Source organism: Branchiostoma belcheri, unplaced genomic scaffold, assembly GCF_001625305.1.
Source record: "Branchiostoma belcheri isolate BF01 breed outbred unplaced genomic scaffold, Haploidv18h27 scaffold124, whole genome shotgun sequence".
Taxonomy (NCBI): domain Eukaryota; kingdom Metazoa; phylum Chordata; class Leptocardii; order Amphioxiformes; family Branchiostomatidae; genus Branchiostoma; species Branchiostoma belcheri.
This window is the reverse complement of record NW_017802647.1, coordinates 145,405-163,222: the sequence shown is the minus strand read 5'-3', so window position 1 is coordinate 163,222 and position 17,818 is coordinate 145,405. Positions and strand designations below refer to the sequence as shown.

At 41.8% G+C, this 17,818-nt stretch overlaps 1 protein-coding gene across 1 annotated transcript in view; it reads left to right on the top strand.

Annotated features, from left to right (window-relative positions):
• The window catches only part of LOC109463297 (meteorin-like protein), a 29,431-nt gene that overhangs the window by 1,807 nt on the left and 9,806 nt on the right, over positions 1-17,818 (top strand). The window contains exons 2-3 of the mRNA XM_019760044.1: positions 3,547-3,953; positions 10,503-10,559. Coding sequence (XP_019615603.1) covers positions 3,547-3,953; positions 10,503-10,559 — 464 coding nt within the window. The remainder of the gene's footprint in view (positions 1-3,546; positions 3,954-10,502; positions 10,560-17,818) is intronic.

The following is a 17,818-nucleotide window of genomic DNA, read 5'->3' as shown; positions in this document are numbered from 1 at the left end:
GTTAGGAGAATTTCCCTGAAAATGTAGTGATTTCGTTCTGAATCTTTGGCATTCAAGCAAGTTACTTACAGATCAAATTATGCATTTAGGGGCCATTTTTGTCACAATCTTTGTGTCCATTGTTATTATTTTGCGGCTTGTTATTTCCTTTATACCATACTTCTCTGAAAGGCTAAGATCTTGAAAGTAGATCACTCAATTTATCAGTATCTTGAAGATAGAGAAGCGTAAAATTATGTTTGTTTGGTGGATGAGTATTTTTGGTGATGTGTAGAGATTTGTTGACAATTTTGTTATCCTCCCTTGGGCCTTGCACCACCAAGAAAAGGTGCGTTATTTTAAGCTTAAAGTTAACACGAGCAAGTTTCTTTTAAAAGTCCCAGACTCAGTGTTGTAGTTTTGTAGACAATAAAGAGGTTTTCGCATGTCCTTGGAAATTGCCTTGTGTCTGTCTGTGCCATTCTCCACTTGTCTCCTGAAGTGGCTAAGAACAGGTTATAATTTGCCTAAGATGTCCTCTCTAAACTGGCAACATTTTGAGTGCTCCAAAATGTCATTTTTCCCGTAGCCGTGTACTGCTAAAGTTATCCTTTAAAGATCTTTCATCGTGTGTTCTTATTTGCTTACCATTTGTAGAAGGCCCGGCTAGGGCCTGACCCCTCACCCAGCATAAGGAATACAGCTGTCAAGACACTGCTTCTTACCCCTCCCACCCTTCTTGGCCAGACTTTCTCCTGCTGTTTCCCCCCTCTTCTTCTTATAAAGTTCTTCCCCTGCAAACACCACATGGTCTCCAGACATTGTTTCTTACTAATACGCAAGGATGTGCTGAAAGACTACACCCCTAGGCCCACACGAAAGTGTGCTCTTTCTCATTCCAAGGAGAATCTTGTTAGAACCAAGGTTTTGGTGCTGGAGTCGGTTTACTCTGCCTGGTCAGCGTGCTACCACATGAGCGACATTGTTGGCTGATGGCTTCATGCTATTTCCCGGATGGTGACATCATTTCTTTCCTCTGAATTTCCTCCCAACCCTGTGAAGAATAAATAGAATGCAATCTCTGCCAGTCACTGAATTCCCCACTAGTGAGCAAATGTGCAATTGCAATCCCTGGTGTAAACAGATTGAATTGGGAATAAGAAATTGATGCTGCTCAAGATATTTATGTTTTTGTCCCAGCTTTGGAAGCCACGAATGAAAAGAAAATCTAAACTGGTAGCCCACAATTATATTGCCTACTAGTATTTCTGTATTGACACAAGTTACGCAATCCTGAAGCATCATACTAGTACTAGTAGATTTATTATTCTCTGTCAGTACATGTGGAAAGATAAGATACAAATTGGCTGTACATTTGAAACTTGATCCACAACTTTGACCCTTGGTAGTCTGCATTTTACCTTCAACCCCCTATACCGGGTAGTTATTGCTTCATACTTTCAAGTTTAAAACAGCTTCCACCTAAATGGTGATGAAATTGCATTCATGCTATTGTAATCTTAGGAAGTTTAATCCTTTATTTGTACGGATAGCCTCTTAATTTGGGAAGGTTTTTGGCTGGATTGGTGCCTCACTGCATGGTGCTCATATTCACCATGTTGTTGCTTGGCCTAATCTAGACATTAGGATCACATGATTTTGCTTTTGGAAGAAGATGAAGAAGGGAAAAGAAAACAGGGATATAAATTCAAGTGATGCTAACTTTTCTCGTCATCTCTTGCACACATTCGCTAGAGCATATTTTGCAAATAGTTAGTAAGTTTCATATGAAAAGTTTGGAGCTAGGTATAATGTTACATGGCTTAGGTGTGACAAGTCATACAGTGTAATACAGTATTATGTATAGCCAGCTGTTGCCGTGTGTCCGGTGGTTACACTGGACGGCTGACTACTGAAGCCACAAAGATCACACCTTAGCTACTAGTCTACCTTTCTTTGGTTCGTAGAACAAAAGGTCTGTTTTTGTTGTGAATGGAATGTTGTAGAGTTAATGTTACGTCACCCTCTACACTGTCCCAGTCTAGCACACATTGTCACGCACCTGTTTTGAAATCTTGCAAAGTAAATTTTGCACCCGCGTCTCTGCTACAAAAATGTTACTGTAAGTTGTAACTGTTCCGCGGTGGAATTTCTATGCGGTCAGATTCACTCAGAATGTTCAGTTTGCACCCACCCCTACGCTGTGAAATGTTATTTTTTGCAGTGTCATTTGTTTCTAAAGTCTCATGGAAACAGGGTCAGCTCAGCCATAAATACTATTAGCTTGCACGTCGTACAGTTTGGGTCATGTAATAAACCAATCTTCCCACCTGCTACACCTTTTCAGAGAGACTGGAGTACATATTTAACTTTTGTTGAAGTGGACAGCAAGCAGCACTTATTTATTCAAGGAAACTGCTCAGTCTTGAATTGCAAGATGCTTTTGCCCCGATGTATCTTATTAGAAAGTATCTTCATACTTGAAATCAAGTTGAATGCGGTAATGTTGTTACTCTCTGAGGTTGTTGGGGAAAATTGTGACCTCCTCATGTCCGTTTTTTGTCCTCCCCTGCTATATGATAAGGTCATAATTTCCCCTGCAACCTCTGCTTGGAGAGTGCAGTGGTGAGAGTTGTAATACATGTGTTGGGTTTAGCATGGCTTATCCTCCTCCTGTTATTTTCCACCCAGCCCTGTTCAAACTACAGCATTCTGTCCCTGAGATCATCTTATACCGAGACCTGTTACCTAATCTCCTACTACCGCCTCCCCTGACCTCACATATGTATGTTTGTTTTGTGCCCCACAAAATTGATGCATGTCCCCAGAAAAAGGGATACTTGGATGTCTTTTGTGGAGCTCCATTTGGTTTCATTTCATCTGAGACTGCCAAACACACTGGCAGGGTTGCCTTTACTTACGGCTTTAGCTGGCAGTTTCACAGGTGGCTGAAGCCCTATAGCTGGAGAGAGTGACAGTTCTCTCGGTTGAGATGTTCTTGTGTACCTAGCTGTGGATATGATTCCCTTGCCCTACTTGTATCAAATATCTCTATAATGCTAGATGCCACAAAGACACAATATGGAACTTAGCATGATCTTCCAAATGCCAGGCAAAACCTTACTTATCGTAGTAGATCAACAGAAATGTGGGTCTTCCAAGAAGGTGTCCTTGAAATTGCAACTCTCCTTCGTTCAATGTGGACACAATCCTCAAATATAGCAGTTACTATTGTCATGGTAAAGAAACAGTTTCAACAACACTTACAGAGACACCTGAGACTGGTCAAAAATTGCCCAATCCAAATATTTATGTGATGAAGTGGGCTCTGATTTTGTAATTGAAAGGGTTGCTAACCTTTCACACTACAAAAATGCTAGAAAGTAAACTCACTGCTACCTTGTTATAGCCACTAATATTGAGTTATACACGTGTGTTGATAGGTATTCCATTTTCTACATGTATTCTTTGTTGAACAAACTTGGGAAATGCATTAGCAGAGTGAGTGCGTTGAGAATGTATACTTTTGCTAGGCTAATGATGTTGATGTTTCTTGTTCCCTTCCAGTGGTCTGACGCAGCAGCAAGAATCCAAGAGTGTGCAGCAGGTGTACTTCCGATGTGTGGAAGGGACGCTCGAATGGAAATATCCACGCGGAGCGTTACGGATTGTTCTCGAGCACGGAACGTCGGGAAGAGACTTTAAGGGATGCGTACAAGCAGACCGGACGTTTAGTGGTGCCAATGTTTATCTCGAAGAAGGTGAAAATCTAAAACTGATAATCCAAGACGGAGAGTCTTCTGACAATCTTGAAAGACTAAGATGTTTTAGTTCAAGAAAAGGAAGAACGGCTCTATATGTAGAAGCTGCTGCACACCTGTCTGGGGCAGAGGCTGTGGTCAGAAGAGCCGTGACTTTGAAATATGAACTTCAGCTGGTCACTCAAAGACATTTTCGGGATAATGACTTTGAAGGTAAGTTATTGTGGATCTTGGGAGACAGAATAATTTTGATGCACACCCAGAAATACTTTTATACACCCACACTCCACCCACATGCTGCCATTTGAATCACTCCTGTCCAGAACAGTCATTAAGTGCATTTTTTAACTTCAAATTCAACGGTGTTTTTTTTTCCCTCAGTTTCCCTCAATGGCTTATGAAATCGCTGTTTTACTCCGGTAACAAGAGAATGCACCTTCCTTTAATGCAATGTTGATTTAAATTTACCATGCAATTTACCGGTGTTAATTGAGACCATTTGCTAAGCACACAAAATTGATTGAGCGTGATTTTCACAGGTAAACGTGACAACAAACATTTGAGCTCCTACTGTTTCTCCCATATGTTGTTAGTACAAGAATATGTTCTAAAACTCTGCTAGAATCTGCTGTGTTTATTGTATCAAACTTAGGGTGGTCTTGTATTCAGCTTCTACGAGAGAAGAAAGCAAAAGTGGGAACTTTGTAATAGGGAAGTTTCAGCTTGTTCTTTGGGTTGTAAAATTTGAGCCCTGAACAGGTACATTTCCTTCAAAACAAAGGCTTCAGAACCAGTGAAATTTGGTGCTTCCTTCAAAAGAATTGTGTGCCATTAAGAGTGTTTTCAAGGCCTCAATATTTTGGATATAATCAAGTTTTGTGTTCTCTGTTTTGGACATTTTGCCCCCCCCCCCCTCTCCAGACACAAAAGAAATGTTCTGAAGGTTTAATGGCAGCAGGGGGTGTTGAGATAGGTTATTTGTGCTGCTGGTGGATTGATGCTAGGTATCAGTTATGGGGAGACATGCTTGACAAGGTGTTTGCTGTCACTTAGGTGATAGAATCGAAGTGAAACCGTACACTTCTAGATGAGACACATTTCTCACTTGGTTTGGTCTGACTAGCGAGTTTGCTGCAGGGTAGGCACAACCAGGTACGCATATCTTATCAAAACAAAATGTGTCATTATATTGGGCAGTGTGCCCTTTCTGCAGCTCTCTTGCCTGCCGGTGTGAGGATGGGCACACCGTCCACCAATCAGATTGGCTGGTGGCGTTTTTCATTGCGACACATTGTGGCGTGGTGCTTCCAGGTCAGCGGAGCTAAGGCTTGTCGTGTGAGCGCATGTCGCCCCAGGCTCGTCCCATTGTTGGGGGTGACATTTGAGTACTCAGTGCTTTAGAGATGTTTCAAAATGCAAGAAATTGTGTAATTGTGCACATCTGTAAGGATTTTCACTCGTCCTTCCTAGCCAGTGTTTACATAGCCTCAGTCGAGTGGCCGTGGTAACAATATTTTTCAGAAAAGATGCATCCAGTTAAGTTTGGTTGCTCATGCACTTGGTAAATTGAACTGTTTGGAAAAAAAACATCTGTTGCAGCACTAACTTGACAAAATGTAATTCTCATGTTTCAAATGCAATCCAGAAATATGGAGAACAATTCTATCTAAAGCAAAGGAAGAACAGGCATGTGTAAGATTTGCTTGAATGGCTGTGATTTTAATGGACTGCACAGACTTGATTGAGCAACACCTTCTGTCTGTGCAAGTGATGACAGAAGCTCTTATAACTGGTTAGCAAGATGGGTAAAATCACTTGTATTGTGCTTCAACTGCTGAACCATGGAAAACTGAATTTGTACAAAGTACAGCTTTGTTGTTGTTTACCTGTGTTGTCAGCCAGCCTGGCATGATCCAGCATTTTTCAGTTTCTGCTCTTTACCTAAGAATCTTGAAAATTCGTTAGGAAAACAAAAGAGTTTCAAGATGGAGGAATCAGATAGTGTCGAAAGATAGGGAATACTGTAGATTGCATCAGCTGGAAAAAAAGCTTCAGAGTAGTCTTCTTTGTTTACCCCCATTTTCTAAGCCACAAACATTTGCTGGGTCATCAAGTTGCCATAAACTGGGCAGTTGCCTTCAGGAAAGAGAGCAAATTTAGGAGGTGCTTTTTGCCTGCAAACTGGACCAACAGCATTCTTGAAGCAATGGGGCTGAGAAAACAAACAAAACGGAATGATAGCGCAGTATATCTGTAAACTGCACACAGCATCAGATGCATGTAGAAATATTTCGCCATTCCGGATGTCAACGTTTGTGCTCATAATCTGGGAATGCAGATTGAATGCTGGCACCGTTTGATAACAGTGGCATTTTGTCAACTGAAATCTGTGGGAACACAAATTTTTTACTGCTTGTTGTTCATTGACTCAATGACTGATTGAATTGAATCTTTTTACATAATTTGTTAGCTTGGTACTTGAAGTATCCTAAATTGTTAGCTTTTAGTCAGTTTGGGATAGAGCATGATATTTTCTATGTTGAAATCTGTTCTTGTAGAATTTTGTTGCCCTGTAGTTATAACTTCTTGCAGTGTCAACTAAAATTGAAAGGCCATAAATGTACAGTGGTGTGCGGTGGTTCTCTTGCTAAATTACACAATCGCGCATCTACTAGTAAACATGTCCAGACATGTGCACGTCATATGTTTGACGTGTGTGGGGCACACGCATTATATGTTCACACTCTACTACGCATAACTGTCAGTAGCAAAAGTCAAACTTTGAGGACATATGTTTCCCTGGGCCTACTCATCTTTCTAAAGAATCACTGACGCCCATTGTTTTAGTAGACACTGCTGACTTCTTACATGTCTTCTACAATCTCGCCTCTGGCGAATCACATTCTGACGCACCTTTAAGTGGCTAGTCGCGTGATAGGCGGCTGGCGCGGTGTATATCAATCAGGCTGTGTTGGCAGCCAGCCATGATTTTTGCTTTGCGATTTTTAGACAACACCATTGTTTGGGTTCTGGCCATTGTCTCGAAATTTTCACTGTTCTGTCAGTAGTATGTTGATCAAAATCTGTGCAACATTTTGGTCATCCTTGATTGTTACACATTGTACAAGCAGAAGCAAGACCAGGCGTTGTGGGATATTTAAATGCCCTACCAGGTGCCCTAGGCATATTTGCTTTGGGTACTAAAGGAACGTAAGGTCGTTGCTGTGAGGTCGTTTCTGATCCTTCTTTGCTCTGGTGGAAAGAGGGATGATCTGGTCGCCCCCCTACCTCTAGGTCGTCCACAAATCCGCTCAACTCTCATGAATAAATCAGAGTTAGCGATGAACAAGCACCCTGTTGTTACAGTCTGTCTTGCTCCTGCCACTGCTTTTTTTTGTTGGTTTGCTCACAAAGGAAGGGTCCAAACTCTGGTAAAGCAGTCCTCATGGGGGGATGGACCTTGGATAGGCAGCTGGTGTCCTGGCCTCAAACCTTCCCTGACTGGTACCTTTGTCAAAGGTCGCTCCTTGATGAAGTGTTCACCCCCATCCTGTTGAGGAAAAGGCACTTGTTGAGAATTTCTCATTTGATCCAGCCCAACAACAAAGTTACATTCAAGTAAGAAAAGTGATACTTGTAGTTGCTCCCCTCTGTGTAAGGTGTAGATGACAAATTGCAACTTATGTAGAAGATGATTCTTGAAAAGTGTTACTGTTATGGCCACAAATTAGCAGTAATTCAGTTCCCTTGCTGACACCCCCTCTTGGTAGTCCTTTATTGACGAAGATGACACTCCCTACCACAGCATAGTTTGTGCATTTTGTGTAGTTGTTTTTATAGAAACAAGATTCCCAACGTTCAATTCTGTTGTAAGTAGAAAAGACATTGTCTGGCAGTTTTACAGTGGTGTGAAGATTGATGGTCGGTATGTCACGACCCTGACACCCTCTACCCTGTCACAGTCCATGCCCAGGGTTGCACTGTGGCCTGCACAGAATCACAAAATAAAGTCATGTGGCCTGTCACACAGAGCTGGAAGTGTGCCAACTCGAAAGAACTAGAAAAGTCACTGAGTCACAAGTTCCAAATCTTACAGCATTTGTGATCAAACTTCTTCAGAAAGGAACAACATCTTCAGTTCCTTGCTGCGTCTTTGGTTTTACTGCACCTTTGGTTTTACTTTATCTTCACATCTTTCAATTTTAGTCACTCTCTTTCAATCTGCATACTACTTTTTTGGAGAAGAATGCTACATTTGCTGAAAAAGAACAGAACTTTTCTTGTTGGGCAAATTTATTATGATTACATCTTGTGCCATCATATTTTAGGTTTTGGAACCACAGAGTGGCAATTATCTTTCCTGTTGTACGGAATGTTTCAAGGAGAAAAGTTTGGAACATTGGATAGTCCTTCCAGGTTAATGTGTGGAAAAATGCAAATAGAGGCCAGCAAATAGGAATTGGATATCCTGTTGTATAATCTTTTAGGCAAATAAGTACAGAAAGTGATGCTGGGATGACACTTCAAGGCTGGAAGATCCTTGGTTTCAGCTTCAGCTTGCTTGAAAGGCTTTGGGAAGTAAACACACACTCACTCACTATCCGGTTTAAAGTAAAATTCAAATAAAATGGATTCCTGTATTTCTTTAAGGTAGGCGATGCGTAACAGTGACTTGTAGTGGTGCATACCGGTTCACTGGACTTGGATCCGGACTTGTAAAAATGTTTAGGTTCAAGTCCAAAAAAACCTAAAAGTCAAGAACCGAGTCCGGACTTATTACCATAAAAGACCATTTCACATACCCCTTTTCTTTTTAAACCACCTAAAACCATCCGTAGATTCCAAAATCTTTGCTGCAAAATGAAGAAAACATTACCATCGGGCATCGTCAAGTACCAGCCTCCATTTTATGTGGCCAAAGTTTCACCCAGACAACATTGCAAGGTTGCCAACATGCAATTTTGTATATGCCATGGGTTTAGGTCCGGACTTAAGTCCGGACCTGAACCTAAACCTCTGGACTTGAATCCGGACCTGAACCTGAAATTGGGTTTAGGTATGCATCACTAGTGACTTGTTTATCAACATGTTTTTATGAGGTCAGTTTCATAAATCAAATGGTTGTATACAAGAAAAAAATCTGAGGTTGACTGCCAAATCTGAAGGCTGAATTCTGCCAACATATCCTCTTCTCTTGTCTTTCAAGCATTTCTCCTTTTTAGGGCCTTTGTCTGTCCTGGATACCAGCATTCATACAAAAACAGACCAAACAGGTCCTTTGAAACAGTTACATTCAGAGAGAATGTAGTGGAAAGTTTTTGACAGAGGTCCGGAATCTTGATATTTATACCTAGTGTGTCAGGATAAACACTGGGGAGGCAGCCTGGAGTGCTTACTGCAGATAATGTGGCGCAAAGGAAGCCCAGAGCCATAGCAAATAGGGGGGTATAAAGTCCCTTTTGGGCAGTGTAATCCATAACTTGTAGGCGGCATGTATTGTGGGTACTGGCGTGTGCCCTGCATCGTGTTTCTGGACATGAAAGGGATAGAAAAACATGTAAACCAGGGGGTGAATACGGGGCCAGGACTAAGCGTATAGTGTTCTTGTCAGCTCAGAATGCAGGTCTCGTGTTTGGTTTCCAGCCGAGGTCGCTTTCACCATTGTCCTGCGCGCGGGGTGGGTTATCGGGGGAATCTAGATTAAACAGTACTCGTCCAAAGATCGCTGGTGCGCACCGCGACAGTTAGAAAACGGCGGTGCCGGAGCCTTCCGGACACACGCCTCAATTTGTTTGGCACGGACGATAATACCTATGACCCAAGATGGGGGTGGATGGGTGGTTGAGTTGGTATCAAAGGGAGCGGCTTGGCTGGCCCTACCTGGGGCTAGGCAAGCCGGACTGGTATTGGCTGATAGCCACAGGCCAGGCATTCTTTCATGCATGGGTACCTCACCTTGGTGTTAACCCACAAAGACTTCATTCTCTTCAGAAGACATTGCAACCGTTTTGCTGCAGTGCAGGATTATAAGACAGCATTGTACACTAAACAATGTAGATATCAAGACAGGATCTTTATAAAGTATAAAGAAGGACGTAATGGGGGTAATTAGTTATTCCAGCTCTGAATAAGATTGAGTGACGACCTTTAAAGTTAGTTTTATTGTTAAAAGAAACAATAAAACTAACTATCATTAGAAAAATTAAATTTCTCCTTGCTATTCAGTTATAGTAAAGATAAAAGAACAGATACATTTTTCCGTGCAAGGTTTGTTTAGTTGCAGTAGGAATAGAACTAGGGAAATATTTTTCTACAATTGTGTCACCCACCATTTTTTGGACAGCCTACAATGGCAACACAAGTTAAAGTATTGCTGTCTGTCTTCACTTCATAATTTTCCTCTCCCAGCCATTCAGTGGGGATATTTAGGTATGCAGGTTTTCTGAATGCAGTATTTGTAATGTCATACTACATGTGTGGATATTGCAGTGCTTTATTCATCTCAGCCATTTGAATACATTAGCATGAAAAGAAAGGGGAAGATGGCAGGAAATGCCACAGACAGCCAGTGATGTTTAGAATTTGTTGATACTACATATAGTACATAGTCTTACATCTATGTACTGAAAGTAAAGGACAAATATCAGTCAGGTCAAATATTATTTCATTAACAAGAATTGTTATGCTAAGACTTATGTAGATGGATGTCAAGTACAATGTATCATAATGTAATAAGAACGTCTTGTTTTTATTTTTTTTCAGAGTGCCGGCCATGCAATGACACTGAGCTGATGACAGCTTTCTGTAGCAGTGACTTTGGTAAGTTTGTGCACCAGTTTTGAATGAGTGTTGTAAACCCACACCCCTTTTTCTGCTGTCCAACATAGCTGGCAATCATGATTTTGTCATGTTCTTTTGTTTTCACATACTCCCACAAAATCCTTACCTTTTCTTGTAATCACGTTTCTCGTGGAAACACCAAATACGAAACGTCTTTAATGGATATATATACGTATTGAAAAACAAGGTATTTCTTAAGATGTTTTGTCAATAAGTCTAGTGTGATTTCTGGATCTGTTCCCGAAATTCAAAACAATGCATGATGGGGCATCAAAGTGGAATGGGACATGGTACCCTCTTTCCCACTTCAGCGACTACCGATAACATTTCATTTTCCCAAAATTATATTAGAATTGTCATGTCATGGCAACTGATTGCCATCGCTACGGCCCTGGGGTCAATAATTAGAAGTAATACCTCTCACACTTTGCGGCAGATAGCCAGTTTGGGATGCATTAGCACCAAGTATCCAGTACAAATCAAATTCCCAGCAGGCTGCCTCCATATAATGGAGCCCTTTCTGGACATAAGCCCATCTCAAAATCCCCAAAGAGACCAGACTTGTATAACTGATGAGGTAATACCTTTCCCCCAGAGACTGCAAAATTTCCATTGTCTGCAACTATCGTGTCATCCATTTAAATAGTGTACAAGATTGATTTTTTTGTTGCAGATTGCCGAGTGTGCAATCTTAGGTGAAAATTAGGTTTCTTATAGGTTGCCCATTGCAAGCATCACCTTCTTTCACACTTTAAATCTTCCATCCTTTTGACATTTCTTCGTCAGAGCTTCTTGTCTCTCGTGCGTCTTGCACAGTTGTACTTCCTCTGCACATCCGAATAAGTAATTTCAAGGCCATTTTGCACATGTTATTACCGGTGGCTTGATTATACTCTTTACCACGATTGTCTGACACCAAATACCAGGTTCTCAACTTTTTCCCTCAGAAATTTCAAAGCACCATGGAAATTCTCAGTTGTGTGCCCATACGGAATGGTCCATGGTGTAGCGGAAAGGTCATTTATAACATGACCTGACACACTGCCATTATCAATTTATCGTCCGTTTTACCTCCTCCCAAGTTAATGCTAGGTCTGCGGATGGAAGAGAGTTTCATATTAAGTTTTCCCACCATCCATTTCTAAGGTTTTCTTTTCTCTAGTAAGATCCCCACAGGTTGCCATCTGCCAAGCTAACAGAATACTGTTTTTTAATACTTTAAAAGTTTTTTTGATCACTATGTAGAGATACATAAGCTAAGAAATAAATGAGAAAAAGAATATTTAAAAACAGTCAACAGATGAGTATTTTTAGGGAAATATCTATGTGTCTTTTTGAATCAGTCTGTTACTGTCATTCCTTACTCAAAGCATTAGATTTTGGAAGAGATTTTGTTAACAAGGTAAAAATGAATTTGTGAACAGTCCTCAGAATACACTATTTTCACTTGTTAAAAGTTGTATCACTATGAAATTGTTGCACTGCAGTGTTTTGCTTTGATTTTAAAGTTTAAAGAAAATGTTGATACAATACAGGCTACTGTTGTTAGTTAACACACTTGTAAAATGCAATAACCATTTTAAGAAACTGCTCTGAAATGAATAGCTTGTTTCCATTTTGGGTCACCCTTAATGCTGGAACCCTGGTGAACTCCATTGTATTCCAATATGGAATTGTCCTGGCAGCTGGGCAAAATATATCAGCAGGACCTTCTTTATTGCACAATGACCAGCAATAGCTGTTTACCCACCACAATGGAGTAATTCTGGTCTCGCTTGTCAGATCCCGCCGCTGCCTTTGTGCCAAACGGACGATTAATAAACATTGACGGGATTCAGACCTGTTTTCAACAGTCGATCAGCCTTCTATTCCGCCCTGCTAACAGGGGAATGGATTTGCCATGCCTACTTTTTTGTGGTGAAGTGCAAGCGTGGGTCTCCCAGACAGATGCACAGATGCTAGCATGAGGGAGAAGGGAGGGTGTCCGAAACATGTGAATTGTGCCTGCCTGCTTCCCTGCCATATTGCCCCTCCATCCTCATTGGCTGAGCAACAATTGATTTTCCCTCCGCCATTGTCCCACCAAAAAGGGGACACAGTCGAGCACTCTTGCGCAGAGTTCAGTAGCCTGGTCATTCAGAAGAGGGGCTTTAGTGCCAGGTGTTGTAGGAAGGGCCACTTTGACCAAAGCACCATTTTCGTTCTTGTGTTTTGTTTGGTCCAACACAAGTGGACAGATGTCACCGAGCCCAGAGAGTTGCCAAATGTGTTTAATAAAGAGGGTGTAGGAGCCATGTGTTGGTATGTACATGGCAACATTTTCATTAACACAATCGCCTTTTTGTAAAGAGTTCAAGGATCTCACAAAACTACGTCTACAAATTTGTTACGTCATGCCACAGGCTAACTCTATGTACCCGGGTACAGTTTTCCACTCCAATACCTCATGAGTATGTTGGACCAGATCTTGGAGTTTGTTGAGGAAGGGAAAGAAATGTAATACCCTTTCTTTCTTGACCTGTGGTGGCCTGTAGGCTCTCAAATTGGCACAGTGTGTATTTAGTTTAGAACTATGGACAGCACCAATGTTATTGTCATGCTGTACTCTGTGATACCGGTATTTTAAAAAAATGTGCAGATTCTAACTTCTTAACTAGCAATCATTTATTACCAAAGGCTATTCATTTTTGCTAAAAGATATATTAAGTTAACGTCAAAAGAATTATATCATCCCAAATGCACTGAGTCACCAAGTGAAGTGTACTAAATCTTGAAAATTTCTGAATGAAGCACACCCCTTGGCAGATGGGGACAGGCCTCTCCTGACAGTCTCTCCTCCCCCATTCCTTTGAAGATTTCAATTTTGCACAGTCATAATTTATGGCAAAAGCTATTTCCCCTGCAAAGGAATATTGCTAGGTAACAAAGCTCATAATGAACCCGTGACTCCCCATGATATGAGATGCCCACAAATTGATAATCATTAGCACCTATTCAGGGAACCTTTAGAAAGAAGGCGTAAACAAGTGTCCATGAGAGTTTGATGGAGTGCTTTGAAGTTTGTTAATGGTTGCCTCTTCTTTCAAGAGGAGTGTCACCATCTTGCTGAGAAAACTAATCTCCAAGCAGATCATACGGTGGCAAGGCAGTATCCATTGGCCAGAGGAGTGTCCATTAGCCACCGAAGATCTGCCTGCAGTCGAAACGTCAAAGGCTATTAACACCTAGTTGTTGCCTACTCAGAATGTGTTTGCCAAGTAGTTTATTGCCCTAACCACCGGGCAAGGCTATTGTCCTCCTTGTGGGGCTGCATGGTTGGCCGTTACAGGAAGTCTGTCTATGGGTCACAACACCAACTGTTATACATGTATTGGGCAGTTTAAACAATGGATCCGGAGGAGAAGGTTCACCTTGTGTTTTGTAATGTCTGGCATGGGGTTTTAAATTTTAACCATAAGTTTCCATTTCCATGTTTCAGAAAGCATCACAGTGCCAGCATACAGTATCTGATTCAGTTAGGGGGGGAACTCCCACTGAGATGTGCGCGGGTGACTGAATTTGTCCCAGATTCAAGCTATAAACCGCTTGTAAAAACCTTAGCGTGGCCAGTTTTTCAATTGCTGTTAATAGGGGCACAAGGAGGGGCAGCAACACCATTTTTGAAAGGAAGTGCTCCTCCCTGTGCGAGTGCGGGCAGATCTTCGGTGGCTAATGGACACTCCTCTGGCCAATGGATACTGCCTTGCCACCGTATGATCTGCTTGGAGATTAGAGAAAACATCCATTACCTTCCAGGTGCTGGGTGCGCACTGGAGGGTCCAGTCTAAATCTAGCCATGTAACAAAAGAATGATAGAAGTCAAAAGGGACTGCGACAGTCTTGTAAATGCATAGAGATGAAGCAGCATTATCTTGTGACAATCTATGCAGATATTGATAATGATAGTGTTACTGTGAGTTACACAGATTCAACAAATGTTGATAAGATCAGGGAAAAGTGCTACAATTTACCATAATTTCTTTCATTTTCACTACTGCACCCCCACAGTAGGAGGACAGAAGAAAAGCTAACCATCTACCCCTGGCATCATGTCATAGTATCCTTGACTGAGTTTGACTGGATTTCTGATGGGTTCACAAAATGTGGCCATTTTCATGGGAGGTCATGGCAATTTAGGATTATTGCTGTCGGTGATGGAGCATTTTCCATGCTGGAATTGATTGGAGTGGAAGGTAGTCCCACAGGTCCCAGCCCATCACCACAGGTAGAGTGGACATTACTGCTCCCACCTGGGAATTGTGTGCGTGGGAAAGTTGCACACATCTCTGCAAGTAGCCATCAAAAACAATAAATATGTTAAAACGGGATATTTGGGCCAGTAGTAATGCAATATTGCTAATTGGCATCATGAATATTTTTCATAGACATCCATTACACCATTACACTGGTGGTTGAGATTAGCCACAAACTTAGTAATTTCCACAATTGTTTTTTTTGATAATAGAGTTTTATTTGGTATGGTTACATCACTACAGACGGATAAAAAGTTCAAGGACAAAGGATGTTCCAAAGCTGTGTGATGACCACAAAGGGAAACAGTGTTCTACCAAAGATGGCAGACCGTGCATGTATGGCCACTGCATGCTGAGGGAGGGCTTGTGCAGGTCTTTTCAAGAAACCAAATGAATCGGCCGGATGGCTTTTCAGAAAGACAACCATTTGGAGTGACCTTCGATGACCGCACTTAATCCTTAGGGTCATTTTGCATTTTGGTTAAAAGGATTACGTTGTCCGAATTGGAGTAATACAGCACAGTGCACAAACTTGAGCAACGCTTCTCAGAATTTTTTTTCTTTTCCCCAATGTTAAGTTTCCATGGAAACAGCAGGATCTAGGCTGTATTTTTGTTGTAAAGCCACAGAGGACAAATGAGAAGGAGTACGCTGATTCAATTTGGGAGTTGTAATTATTGGCTCCTACGACCACCCACAGTATAGCTCACAGGCAAACCCAATTTTTGTCAAGATTGCCAACATATTAAAAGGGGGATTTGGATTAGCATGAATCAAGGCCGCTTGTATTTAACCCTAGTAGCAGAGTTGTGATGTTATTCACAATATCCAAGCTTTTTCTAACACTAATCCATTGTTGAAACGATGGGTTTCAGAAATTGGATCAGCCACAAGCCCTAGCCACAAGTATGTCAAGAATGGAGAGAACTATATAGTTGAGGTGAACACAACCATCACTGATAAAAGAATATACATGTAGATAGATACCAGTAGACTTAGCACTTAAGTTAGATTGCACAGAATAGTCATTAGATTTAGACAAAATCGAGAAGTTTTGGCAAAGCCTCAGGGACAAACATTATAACCTAGTAAATAAGTAGTCATCATTTGGAAGTTAATTTATGGCAACCATATCACACAACAAATTCATTAACAGGTAAATACTAAACACCACTAAATAATAGACTATGGCAACAGTTTTATTGCCAGTCTTATTATATACTGTAGTATGGTGTTGGCAGCACAAAGGAAATGTTATTGTCATCTTCCTGGACAAATTCATTGACAAGATCCTACCCCTACCCCTTGACTCAAATGCAGTTTTGAAAAATCACGAAACGCATTTTCTCAGCCCAAATTTCTTGAATTATGCCCGTGAAAAAGGGAAGTTGGCCACATATTTATGCTTTTCAAGGAATCGAAAAATCAAATATGGATATTCGTAAGTTTTTTGGTGAGGATGATTGCCGCAATCTTCGCCGAGTCCACTGAAAGCACCGCGGCACGCACGACATGGTGTTTCAGATATCAAAGACGTCAACACGAGCGACCGCAAAAATTTCGTGTCAAAATCAAGTTTTCCTTTATTTCATACACATCTGGAGTCTAATTTCAGTTCACATTTTAATAATGTAGCGGCCACAAAATTATCACAAGGCTTGATTGAACGTCCTAACGGCCGTAGCCCGAGGTCGGGTGCACGGGTGGTGTTACGTACGTGGTGCTTAGCGGGTAACAGCCGGCCAGCCGTGACCGCTATCGGCGATGTTGACAGCCGGCGGGACCGGAATGGGGTGACCGCTGACCGCGTTGAACAGTGACCGCTATATACGCGATTCTTAATGCTTACGTCAATGGGAAAAATTCAAGGGACCGGCAAAAACCGACCGCTATGGCCGGGTGACCGCAATGCCAAGGTGACCGCTAGTACAGGTTTGACTGTATATTAATCCACATCAACCATCAGTCTCCACCAAGGCGGTCCTCCCACCTCCGTAATTAGGTACATGTAGGTCAGTGGTTCAGTGGAGTCCTGCTACCCTGGAGTTGTTGGAGAGACACTCTATTCCTCTTGGAAACAAAGTCTGCATAGTTGGCATGCCAAGTGAGCAAGGCTAGGCACCTCTAGCAGACTCCCTGTGTTTACAAGGCTGGCTGGCCTCATTACAACTAATTTTTGGGAAGAAAATGAGAAGCAGACCCTTGTTCTCAAAAGATCACACCCCACAGCTAGCCTCTGCAAACTGGTAAACAAAGGTGATGAGGGGATTTAGGAAAAGTGTGCTGCACCTGTATGGATAAAGGGGTCACTTTTATACCTGTAATGTATTATATTGAACATGTGTTGAAGCCAAGTTTTGTAGTCTGAAAGATCATCAGGTAGAAATTTTGAATTTCACATTTTTAAGACTTCATGGATCTTTGCTGGACTCCATTTCTCTGCCATTCCATCAATTGCTTCTAATTATGATCTTAGTCAGATACACCACATGTGAAATACAAGCCTTATCCCCACTACCAGCCCTGTAGTATGTGAAGATCAGTTATTAGTCATCACTTTAATATCCATCTTCATAACAGTGAAGATTAGGAGAGCTGAAATCACACAGACAGATGTGGAGAAATCCGGACCAAACCAGGGACTGGCTGGTATCCCGGCAAGCACATCTTGGCTATTGACCCTGGTGGAGGTGTTGCATTCCTCCACAGCTCCCCAAGACATCTTCTTTTGGCGCCTCCACCTAGGCAGCGTTATTAGCGGAGAGTAGGAATCCTGCAGGGTCCAAATTGAAACCACTGGGACAACGTTTGAGCCTCCTGCCTGAGCTGCAGCAATGCGCAGCAGGATGGCTCCCAATTACTGCACATAACCCACTGGCAGGCGTAAGCCAGGTTAATGCTGCTCACAGATAGGCTGGGGGTTGGACTCTGAGATGGGGGATAAGT